Source organism: Phalaenopsis equestris, unplaced genomic scaffold (assembly GCF_001263595.1).
Source record: "Phalaenopsis equestris unplaced genomic scaffold, ASM126359v1 Scaffold000152, whole genome shotgun sequence".
Taxonomy (NCBI): Eukaryota; Viridiplantae; Streptophyta; class Magnoliopsida; order Asparagales; family Orchidaceae; genus Phalaenopsis; species Phalaenopsis equestris.
In genome coordinates, this window is record NW_018164594.1 from 83,157 (window position 1) to 96,158 (window position 13,002).

The following is a 13,002-nucleotide window of genomic DNA, read 5'->3' on the forward strand; positions in this document are numbered from 1 at the left end:
TCACGTCGCAAAAAAATTAAATAATTATAAAGATAAATTGAAGTCATTAACATGCAAAACCAGAAATGTGGAAGAAAGAAAAAACAAACAATACGATACGGAACTCAATTTCAAAACAATATAATCCAACACCTCAAGAAAATAAAAAGTCAGGTTCAACAAAATAAAAGAGAAAAGGGATGGAAGAATTATTACATAATCAAACGCGGCATGAATACAAATCATACTAGTAAGATATTATAAGACATAATAAATTACATTTTAAGATGATTTTTTTTGTTGTGACGCTTCAATCCATAACTAACATTCATCATTTATACAATAATATCATAATCAAAATGTGCAACAATACGTAAGATAACAACTGAAGACCATAACATCATAATATATTACACCCTACATTGTGAAATACACAATTGCATGCCCATTATAATATGGTTAACGCCATTTGCCTCCTTTGATATTCTTATGATAATATATCCTCCGTTAGAGGTTGGATGCATATTTAATATCAATAAATGTGTTTGAGCAAAGGTTACACCTTCAAAAATCAAGAAATGCTACATGATTTGTCGCATATGATGCAAAGACGTCCGACTCCTAACGCCGTTGTAAGGACGTAAATTCATGATACGCAAACTGAGTTGAAATTTAAATCCATACTGCCAAAAGTTTTGGCATTCAAAACAAATATAACCGGCGTTCCAAAAGTACCAGATAGAAAAGAAATGACGCCAATGATCAAAGGAAATTGATCTAAGAAGAAATCTGTTAAAAAACCAGCTAAGTCGAACAGAGTCCTAAATGTTCGTCTGAGGATGCATTATACAAAACAAGTAGTCAAAACCATGGTGCCATTAGCAAACAAAAGGAAAAAGGAAACATCTTCAGATAACAAGATTCAAACAGTACTGATTGGTCTTCCCTAGTAGGGCTCCACAGGGGCTCTGAATTTAGCTCCGGCATAAATTGCTGCATCACCAAGCTCTTCCTCAATCCTCAAAAGCTGAGTAAAAGGAAATAAAAAGTCAACATAAGTTATTCGTCTTGTTTGGAACACGAAAGAAGAAGAACATTACATTTGAAGGTTTACATTTCAATTTAGACGGTTATAAACTCGGCGATGCATCTATGAATTTGAGTTTTTCATTTGGTTTTTCACTTCATTTCACTCAAATATAGCCAAGGAAATCAGGGGGTTTTAACCTCCATTTCCCATTTAGTCCGGTTAAAAGTTTCATTTTCAGCGAATTTCTACTTCACAAAAAATAACAAAATAAAAAGCCATAAATATGATAATTTTGCTTGAATTTCAGGCGAGCTACATCAATTTTTAAGGCCCTCCCCGGAATATATGCTCATTTGTTACTAAAAACTATGATATAAACATAATTAATTATCATCATCATCTCAAAAAATTAAAAGGTTTAACATATTAAACTTGCCTGATTGTACTTGGCAAGACGCTCAGACCGACATGGAGCTCCAGTCTTAATTTGACCCTAAAAAACATGAAATTATCACCAATAAAGATCCATGTCAACTGTAATTTACTTGAAAGAGTATTGCACTAAAATTCAACCCCTCATGTAAATAACAAATAATAAGCAAAAATAACTCACAGTTGCCAGGCCAACGGAAAGATCAGCAATGAAAGTATCCTCAGTTTCACCACTGTATCACAAGCAATGAAGTTAGAAGTAATTACTTAATAGGAGAATATCCGTCGATAGACTTCTGGATATTACCTCCGGTGGCTTGCCATTATGCCCCAGCCAGCACGCTTGGACATCTTCACAGCCTCAATGCTTTCAGTAACAGAGCCTATTTGGTTCACCTGCCATAAAACATTGAAAATTATGTTCAGTAATCCTTCTCAAATAAACTCTGAGCTGAGCCAACAACCAATGCATTAGTTAAGGACATAATGAAGATGTACACACATACCACTCAATTCCTATGTATTTATAGTTACTAACACCTAAACTTCAATATTGACATATATACACCTTTCATATGCATGCAAACGAATATTGCACTTTTCAAAAGTTAAAAAAGAGGTATTTTTGATGTGATTTGAAAGATTTGGGTGGTACAAAAGATGAAAATGCAAAGTTTAGGTGTTAGATAATAAATACATGGAAATTAAGTACTACATATGTAAAGCCCCCCCTGACAGATACTAGCAAGAATGACTCTTTAAATCAGATTGCCTCAACAAAAGAAAATCAAATGACCATCGAAGAAGCTCCAACTGAATATTTCAATATAATCAAGTAACGAACATTCACATGCATTACCTTCAAAAGAAGGGCATTGCAAGTTTTTTCCTTGATAGCCTTGGCAACCCGCTGTGTGATTCAAAAACAAAAATGTTGAGAAAGGAGAACAACAAATGAGATTGTTTGGAAACTTCATAAATTTATCTAATGATGTGGATATTACAGTGGGGTTAGTGACAAGAAGGTCATCGCCAACAATTTGCACATTCTGACCAATCTCCTCAGTTAGCTTCCCATAATTGGTCCAATCATCCTGATCAAATGGGTCCTCAATGGATACAATAGGATATTCAGATACAAATGATTTGTAAACATTTTTCAGACTATCTCCTGATATCTTCTGCGAGCCATCATTATTCTGCAGCAAGGAGCGATGATATGTCATAAATATGAGGGTAAAACAAAGTAAAAATAAATAAATAAAATGATATCATTGAAAAATATTAAACAAGAGTGCAAGGAGAAAATTTATACTTGCAAAACAAGAAAAAGTAGCATACCTCTTCCTTGAAGTTCAGATCATATGTTTGGTCCTTCTCACTATAAAACTCAGAGGCAGCAACATCCATTCCAATAACAACCTATTGATAGACGCAAGTGCAAAAAAACAAAGGAACAGAGAGCTCAACAATGCATTAAATATACATGAGTAAGAAGATGTACACGAGTCAAAAGAAAGTACTTTGCCAGTATAACCAGCCTTAGCAATAGCAGTCTTCAACAATTCTAGGCCCTCCTTGTTCTCCTGCATTTCAGTTAAATGTCACAAAAAAAAAAAAGAAAAGAAAAAAGAAAGAAAAAACCTTATTCCTTTATAGCAAAAAAATAAATGGGGAAATAAACAAAGGACAACAAACAGACTGTTTAGGGTTTAAGATTTGTACATCTAATTTAAGCATTTCCATAGCTAACTATTACATACCCAAAAAAGATTTCCATGCAAAGCAGCTTTACGGAGTTGTCTATATCATCAGACTATGGAGTTGTTTTTATCATCATTATCAATACACACTTTGGTGGCAGATTTATCTCTACTTGAGAACCAACACTACCACATTATTTATTTAAGGACTATCCCAATCATGTTATGCACTGGAAAGCATTGTTCATGACTTAAATAAATCCTTTTGATTTACCTTGCACATTACTGATGGATAGGAACGGTGTTGTTGTTGGTGTACTGTGCATCATCTATTCTTTTTTTTTATTTATTTGTCTTCAATATATATATGCTGTGTACCCGGCCCGTTGGTTAGCATACTCGGTATAATACTCCTCAGGTCAGGGGTTCAAATCCCCTCTGGCATAGTTGGCCTTAAGGAGGTGGTACTCAAATTGTTAGGCATATTAGGAGGGGCTGCAGGCTCATATAATAGCCTCTGACCATATTTTTTAATATATATATATATATATATATATATGCAAGCAGCTTCAGGGTAAGTCCCTTCGGTCCCGGGTTGCAATTCATCTAGGTCGAATTGGCACATATGGGGTGGACAGACACATGTTGCCATCCAACTCATCAATATATATATATTTATATATATGCAACAACTATTCTTGGTCCTTAAAAATAGGCAATATTTGTATTGAGGGCAAAGTGATCAAATAAATTGTCAACTCACAAAATTTAATGTACATAAAAAGTACATTGTGATAACTTATTTATTGGTCCCACTATTTTATTTCCATGATTTGTGGAATAGAGGTGTCATTATTTTTAGTAGTGTATAGTATTTTCATTACATTATCATTTTTATCTTCTATTTTTATTTGGACCATTTACATACATACTATCATATTCCTATGTATACATACAAAACACCTAAACTTTGCTTTTTAAATTTATAGCAACAATTGTGCCCTGACGTCAAAACATGGCAATATGTCACAGGAGGGTATAGGATGGGCAACATACATGTAAGTTGATTTATTTTTTGAAAAAAAATACCATGTTGTGAACCTAATAGTAGAAGATGTTCTTCGATGCAACCAGATGACACGGATGTAAACAGAGTAAAACCATAAAAGCTTTAAAAAGTTGGATGGTGCAGAGTTGCGATTACTGTAATGTAAACAAGGAAACCACATAGTACAAGTCATTCTGCATTTACATGCATAGAAAATTATATCAAAAGAAAATATTATTCTTAAAATTGGAAATGATGCATCTACAACTATCAGAAACTATAGTGGCCATCAGCAATTCTTTCAAGGAAATTTGCAGACCTGAATGTTAGGTGCAAAACCACCTTCATCCCCAACATTGGTCGCGTCTTGACCATATTTCTTCTTAATAACAGCCTAGAAGAGTGGAAGATTAAAGCCATCAGAAGAGACAAAAGTACTGCAGCAAAAGAAGTTTGAAAATTGGCATGTGGACAATCTATCACCTTTAGGTTGTGATATACTTCAACACCCATCCTCATGGCTTCCTTAAATGAGGCTGCTCCAACAGGGAGAATCATAAACTCCTGAGTATTAAAACAAAGAATGAAAAAACACTTCCAGAATTTTCAATAAAGATACCCTCCTCCAGGAAAGAAGGCTCGCAAGAAAAACACAGTAGAAGTGTACAATAGAAAGATGAAACTACCTGCATAGCAAGCTTGTTTCCTGCATGTGACCCGCCATTGATAACATTGAATGCTGGTACAGGTAAAATGAGATTCTTGTTTCCCGCAAGATTAGCAATATGCTGCAGACAATCGATAATAGCATTGATTTACAAAAGAAAATAAAAGAAAATTTGTACAAAAAAAAAGTTCTCACAAACCTGGTAGAGAGGAATCTTCTTCACTGCAGCTCCAGCTTTGCAAACAGCAAGAGATACCGCCAATATGGCATTTGCACCCAGCTAAAAATTGAAGCATATTAATTGAATAAAAGCTATAACATCAGAACTAAATTAATAAATGCCAATTACGCTCTAAAATAAAATAAAAGAAATCAAGCAGATGTAGTGACACCTTTTGTTTGCACCAACCCCATTGATTAGAGGTTCCATCAAGCTCTTGCACCATGAAGGTATCAATCTGTGCTTGCTCTGTTGGATCCTGTAAGAGTTCACAAATATATCAGGAACACTATGCACATCCTTTACTTCGTCTCTAGCTATACTTGAGAGAAGGAAAATAAATAAAAAAAAACTAATAGAAAATAATAACTAAGCAGACCTTCCCAATTAATGCTGGTCCAATGATGGCGTTCACATTCTGAACAGCCTGTATAAGGATGGGCAGGCAAGAAAAAGTTCAGTCATTTTAAAGGCAAAGCCTGTTTAATCAATATGTAAGGGAGCTGCATATAAAGCAAGTGGCAATGGAATTAAGATTGTACAGGTATTAAGCAGGCTAAATACTAAATCCAAGAATCATGCTAAAAAAAATCATTTTTGTCAGTTTTGGGGACTACAACAGATTTAATCTCGCACAAGTTCTTTAACATACAACAAAAGTGAATCTCAACAATATTATTGGATAAAAACAATTTTCAATAAAGATTCACAATAATCTGTGTTAAGCAAAACATGATAAGAAAGATAAAACAAAGAAAAAAACCGCTTGTTCCAGGTTCAGCATAAACAAAAATCATGCTTACTCAAACCTACTTATAAAGATAAAATAGGAACTATTTAAGCAGAAAGTATTTGAATTGGCTTGTTTGGGATCAGTTTATTTTTAGTTTTTATTTTGTTTTTGCATTTGTTTTTTAAATCTACTTGTAATTTTCAAGGCAAAGCCTGTTTAATCAATATGTAAGGGTGCTGCATATAAAGCAAGTGGCAACGGAATTAAGTTTGTAAAGGTATTAAGCAGGCTAAATACTAAATCCAAGAATCTTGCTAAAAAAATCCATTTTTGACAGTTTTGGAAACTACAACAGATTTAATCTCGCACAAGTTCTTTAACATACAACAAAAGTGAATCTCAACAATAATATTGGATAAAAACAATTTTCAATAAAGATTCACAAGAATCTGTGTTAAGCAAAACATGATGAGAAAGATATAACAAGAAAAAAACCGCTTGTTCCAGGTTCAGCATAAACAAAAATCATGCTTACTCAAACCTACTTATAAAGATAAAATAGGAACTATTTAAGCAGAAAGTATTTGAATTGGCTTGTTTGGGATCAGTTTATTTTTAGTTTTTATTTTGTTTTTGCATTTGTTTTTTAAATCTACTTGTAATTTTCAAGGCAAAGCCTGTTTAATCAATATGTAAGGGTGCTGCATATAAAGCAAGTGGCAACGGAATTAAGTTTGTAAAGGTATTAAGCAGGCTAAATACTAAATCCAAGAATCTTGCTAAAAAAATCCATTTTTGACAGTTTTGGAAACTACAACAGATTTAATCTCGCACAAGTTCTTTAACATACAACAAAAGTGAATCTCAACAATAATATTGGATAAAAACAATTTTCAATAAAGATTCACAAGAATCTGTGTTAAGCAAAACATGATGAGAAAGATATAACAAGAAAAAAACCGCTTGTTCCAGGTTCAGCATAAACAAAAATCATGCTTACTCAAATCTACTTATAAAGATAAATTGGGAAACATTTAAGCTGAACGTATTTGAATTGGCTTGTTTGGGATCAGTTTATTTTTAGTTTTCGTTTTGTTTTTGCATTTGTTTTTTTGAATCTACTTGTAATTTTAAAGGCGAAGCATGTTTAATCAACATGTAAGGGTGCTGCATATAAAGCAAGTGGCAACAGAATTAAGATTGTACAGGTATTAAGCAGGCTAAATACTAAATCCAAGAATCATGCTAAAAAATTTATTTTTGTCAGTTTTGGGGACTACAACAGATTTAATCTCGCACAAGTTCTTTAACATACAACAAAAGTGAATTTCAACAATATTATTGGATAAAAACAATTGTCAATAAAGATTCACAAGAATCTGTGTTAAGCAAAACATGATGAGAAAGATATGACAAGAAAAAAACCGCTTGTTTCAGGTTCAGCATAAACAAAAATCATGCTTACTCAAATCTACTTATAAAGATAAATTGGGAAACATTTAAGCTGAACGTATTTGAATTGGCTTGTTTGGGATCAGTTTATTTTTAGTTTTCGTTTTGTTTTTGCATTTGTTTTTTAAAACGTGTTCATTGAATGAGTTTTTAATGTCTTTTTTTTTTTAATTTCTAAATACAAATAAACCCATTTTTAAAAACACTCAAAATAACTTTTAGGTGAATTGAGTGATTTCAATAACAATCATATTTTAATTAAACATATCAAACAAATTTTGTTTTCAATAAAAAAAAAACAAAACAAAAATACAAAATTGAGAACAAATAAAAAAAATGATCTCATACAGCCCCAAAAAGAATTGGGTCTTGCAGCACCAAAATACTCAAAAACAAATGCATACGGCAAACCAATCCACAAGGAAGCAAAATACCAGCTAACAATTCAATTATTTTCTCCAAAGTGTAACCTGAGAAGAATACAACCACAAAGCTCTGCATAATGACAACATCTAATTGAAGAAAAATAGCACCAAGTCATGAAACTCAATAACTTGATTCATACAACAGTTAAATTCAAGCAAGAAGTTTAAGTTAAGTTAGCCCAGCTTTAAAATTGACTTGGAATAAACATCAATTGAATTATGCTTTCTCAAAATTTAAATAAGTTTGATTTCGATTTTGTTCAATTCAGTTTTAAGGCAAAAAAAATCTAGAAAGAAACAAAAATAAAACTTCTCATAGTGATCAAATTATTTCCATAATACTAAGAAAAAGGAGTACAACCAAACATTCACACAAAGACCAAATATAACAACTATATGTAATCAAATTGCTTTCCAAAACAAAGAAGAATACAGCTAAAAAGCTCCACCTAATGTCAACTTTATCCAAGAAGCTGCAACCCAAGTAATGAAACTCCATGATACTTTGGATCATATCAAATCCAGGCAAGCAGCTTGTGTTAAATTAGCCCAGTTTTGAAATTGACTTGGAATGGACATCAATCGAATTAAGCTTTCAAAAAAATTAAAATAAATTTGATTTTAATTTGTTTAATAAAGTTCAAATTAAAAAAAAAATTAAATCAAACCAGAGTTAAACAAAACAAAAAAAAACCAATTTTCATAATCAAATTATTTTCACCAACAAATAAACCAAAGTTCTAAAAATCAGACTACATATCAACTAAGAAGAAATAGAGGTTCAAAGTTCAAAGACTCAACCAAAAGTTGACAAGTTGAAATAGATGACGAAATAAATAAAATTAATTAAATATTATATGTTTGATGTAATAAAGACGTAAACATGTAAGAAAAAAAAATGAACTTCATGAAATATATAACATAAGCATAAATATCTTTCATGATTTTAAATTTAAATACCTTACATATTTAAGTGAATAATCCTTCTATAATTTTTAAATTTCTTTAATAATTTTAGGCTTTAAATTATTTATAGAAAATATTAGGCCTTAGCTGCTGTATAAACAGTCATAATTTAACCATGAAATGAACCAAGCAGTTCAACAAAAAGAAAATCACTTTATTGGTCTGACTATAGGTTCTTTCTGTTTCCATCTAGTTCTTAGAAAAGATGGTTTTTAACTTTGAACCAATTTGATAGGGGGGTCAATTTACGGTTGACCGATTTAACCAGTTGACTTGGCTTGATTTTCAAGCCCATACTAAAAAGCATACATAAAAAAAATTAACAAAATGTCATCTAACTTCAAATTACCAACAAAGTCGTGAAATTCTTCCATGAAACCTCAAGAATTGAATCAAGTGTCACAAAAATAAAAATTAAAAAAATTGATTTTAATTTTTTTCGATTCAATTAAAGTTAACAAAAAATAAAAGTGAAATATGGGTTGAACAAACAACTTCAAAGCAATGAACTAGGCTTGAATAAACAAACTCCAAACAAAGGATCAACTAGCTATTTGTATAGATACTAGGCACAAACATGCATATTGAATTTTGAGGAGAATAAAATTAAAATTTGAAGCGAGAAAGTTTTAGACTAGAAAATATGTTTGACTCACACTACTAGAAACTTAATGAATTTGATCAAATCAATTTAAATTAAAACCAAAAGGAATTCAGGTCATTCAACATTCTTGTCAAATCAAGTCAAGACTGCATCATTAAACCACCATATTCTTAAAAATCCAATTAAAGTTCCAACTCTAAATTCCTTCGTTTTATGAAATCAACATATCAGAAAAACTTCACTAACTCGGTACCACATAGCTAGCTCACTTATTTAAGCTGAGGATGAAAAAAAAGGTTAAACTTTATATAAGCATAAAAGTTGATTGAAAATTTGATTATTTTCCTCTATAAAACAATTTGTATTCGTGTATGAACTATGTTTATACGTTAGATCCAAATATGCCTAGAAATCATCTTAACCATAGGGGGGTAATTGGTTGCAAGGACTATTAAATAGGATTTACTAAATCCGGATTTATTAAATCTAAATATTATTAAATCCAAATTGATGTTTGGTTCAATTAAGGTTAAATCCAGTTGATGTATTTGGCATAAATCTATTTAAAATATATTTTTTCTGCGCTAAATTCGTTAAATCCAGCTAATAAGTGGATTTGGTAAATACACTTTTAATAAACGAAAGAAGCAAAAATTGAACTTAACATAATAACGGATTTATCTAACCCATTTATTGTGTTTGGCTAGATTTAGGTTAAATCTAACTTAAATTCTCTTTAAAGTATCCTACCAAACACACCCTTAGCCAAATGGAAGCTAAGGGGCCGAAAAAAGGGCAATCAAATTCTTTGTACTCTCTCATTAACCAATTAGGGAAGTGCATTGAACAAGTGAGCATTAACTCAAAAAGAAAGCGGAGGAGAGAGAGAGAGAGAGAGAGATGGAAAAATAGCTCAAATCCTCTATCATAGATCCATATTCTACATTTTTCTGGGACAACTATTGAGGTCAATATGCAATCACAATGACATTCGAATAACCACCTTTTAACTGCTTCAAGAAAATACTACTATTTAGAATATTTTTTTTTGCGATTATGCTCATCATCCTATGTTCAAACAACAAAATGCATTATGTGATTTCCAAATCTAATGTTTTACAATTTTATCTATATATTAAAGAAATTATATAAAAACTTCAACCAACATTCACTCCTCCAACAATTTCACAAACTTTACTAATAGCTAAGTACCAGGGCAGTCAAAAAGTTCTAGTTGTCAACTACGTGGATGCCATAAGGCAGGCAAATCTTTGGCAAATTTTCTAGTTGAGTACTAAAAAATATGCTGACAAGTACAGCAAACAGCTATTAAAGCCAGACAAATGCCAAGTGAGCCTACACATGGTATAAAAGCACTAACGAAGCACACCAGCAGGATAAGATTCCCACATATTACAGGTCCACTACTAATAAATATTTGTGGTGTCTAGGTGACTTGCCTTGGCTAACTAAAAGACTATTTGAGTTCCTAACCCTTGTTTGAACACTTCACAATGAATGACTCTCATCAAATGGCTTGTTCCATGGCAGCATGATGCTTAAGGCTCAGAGCAGTTCAGGTTGGTTCAATCATCTCAGCTTAAGTAATTTGGTTCAAATCAACACTTAATCATTTCATTCATCCGGAATGGCCTAGGTGCACTTGACCCAGCATATATGACTCTACGCTATACAATTCTTTCATTAAGGGACTATAATTTCAAAATTAATTGCATAATAATATTATTTTGATACCATGGCCATCTATACAAAAATAGTGCTTTAGTTCAGCCTTTATATTAGACCATGTTATTTAAATTCTTGAATGATCATTTGTGATTATGATAATTCTCTTTTTTATGATAAAATATTTCTCTTTTTTATGATAAAATTTCATGTTGACGAAAAGAAATTTTTCCTGCATCAATATATAATCAAAATACGAATTATATATATACTTACAGGAAAAAATGACACTACATTAAACAACTGATATCTCCAAATAAACAGAAACTACAAGGTACATGTCACCAAAGAAGACAGCATCTTAAAAAAAGAAAGAATTTCTACAAAAATTTAACAGGCATGCACCACATGAGAATTAGCAAATATGATCTTTGTACCACTCAAACAAACCTTAAGCACGCCCTTGCCAAGATGTTCGGAGCCTCCATCTCTAAGTTCCAAGGCTTCATAGACGCCTGTGTCAACAAAACAAGCAACCTGTTAGGGATCAAAATATTCAACCTGTTAGAGATCAAAATAAGAGCATACCAAAACATACATTACAGATGGTTTTCCCCACCAGAGGCGGAATTTTACGGATTTATTCAGATAAATCGAAACCTAGCACTTACTGCTCAGACCAAACAATGTGCCATAATCTACTGATACGCTAAGTTATATATTCAAATGATTTTCAGGCCATCACTAGAATAGCAACAGAACAAATATCTATTTCAAACAAAATCAGCAGCATCTTCAAATTAAGAAACGAACCAATAGTAAGAGATAAAATACCTGTGGAGGCACCGCTGGGCACTGCAGCCCTTGCAAAGGTTCCGTCGCTGAGGAGAACATCCGCCTGCCATCAATCATAAAACGAAAAATGTTCAACAGAAGTGGAGCAAAAAACTCGCAGTCCTTTAAGAGCAACACCAAAATCGCAAAAACCGACAGCGATCACAGAACAATAACGATTCCTCGATCCGGCCAAATAAATGCATAATAAAGCTCAAAGAAGAATATCAGATCTGGGGATCACCTCAACGGTGGGGTTTCCACGGCTATCGTAGATTTGCCTCGCTTTAACAGACTTGATCGTCACCATTGTTCTCTGGAGAAATTCGCTGCAACTGCTCAAACCGATAACCGCAGGTTATGGGTACCGTAAAGCACGAAAGCTGCCATTCGCTCCCGGGGGCATTTATATAGGGAGGCGAGGTCTCTCGAGTTGTGAATGGAAACGGACTGCAGCCGTTGGATTTAATCCAATGGTCAAAATTAGTAGAGCATCATGACCGTTCAGCCTTGTCCGTCGCCTTACCGTCGCTAAATTCGACACAACAAACTTAAATAAAATTATAAATCATATTTTATATGAGTATTTAAAAGTGCATATTTTGTAAATTTATATATCTAAAATTTGAACATTTATATTTGAAAACATCTCACAAATTATAAAATCATATAAAAATATCATATTATATATATTCTTTTAAAAATAATATATATGATATATATGTATTATAACATGATGTTATAAGTGTAAAAATTTAAATTTAAGTGTTAATACATAAATACATTAAAATTGTGCGATGTGTATGTAAATTTTTTTATTTAAAAATAAGCTGATTCATAACTTGTTGTTTGCTGCTAGGGCTGTCAATTTGGCTCGTTGTTCGCGAACAGCTCGTGTTCGGCTCGTTCGTTAAGCCTAACGAGCCGAACACGAACAAATTTTTAAGCTCGAAATGTAAACGAGCCGAACACGAACAAAAGTTTGTTCGGCTCGAAATGGCTCGGAAAAAAAAGTTATATAACTTTTTATATAAAAATATATTACATATATTATTTATATAATAATATATTATATATATTTATGTCTAAGTTTAAATCATAACACCTTATGTTGCAATATGGTTAGTGTCTTTTTTTATATAGATTTGATCCAGGTTCGAATCTCACACTTTACATATATTTTTCTCAATTTTAGTTTAACGAGCCAATTTCGAGCCGAACAC

At 32.2% G+C, this 13,002-nt stretch overlaps 1 protein-coding gene across 1 annotated transcript; it reads right to left on the reverse strand.

The window, feature by feature from the left end:
* Positions 1–644: 644 nt before the first annotated feature.
* LOC110021941 (enolase 2) lies at positions 645–12,161 on the reverse strand. The gene is made up of 17 exons (XM_020720671.1): positions 12,024–12,161; positions 11,780–11,843; positions 11,396–11,460; positions 5,459–5,506; positions 5,252–5,338; positions 5,059–5,139; positions 4,879–4,980; positions 4,676–4,756; positions 4,512–4,586; positions 2,965–3,027; positions 2,783–2,863; positions 2,446–2,640; positions 2,301–2,351; positions 1,749–1,837; positions 1,623–1,674; positions 1,446–1,502; positions 645–1,006 (listed from the first exon to the last, which is right to left on the reverse strand). Exons 1-17 carry the CDS (start codon positions 12,087–12,089, stop codon positions 926–928), a joined length of 1,338 nt encoding a protein of 445 aa, XP_020576330.1. The 5' UTR covers positions 12,090–12,161; the 3' UTR covers positions 645–925.
* Positions 12,162–13,002: the final 841 nt, after the last annotated feature.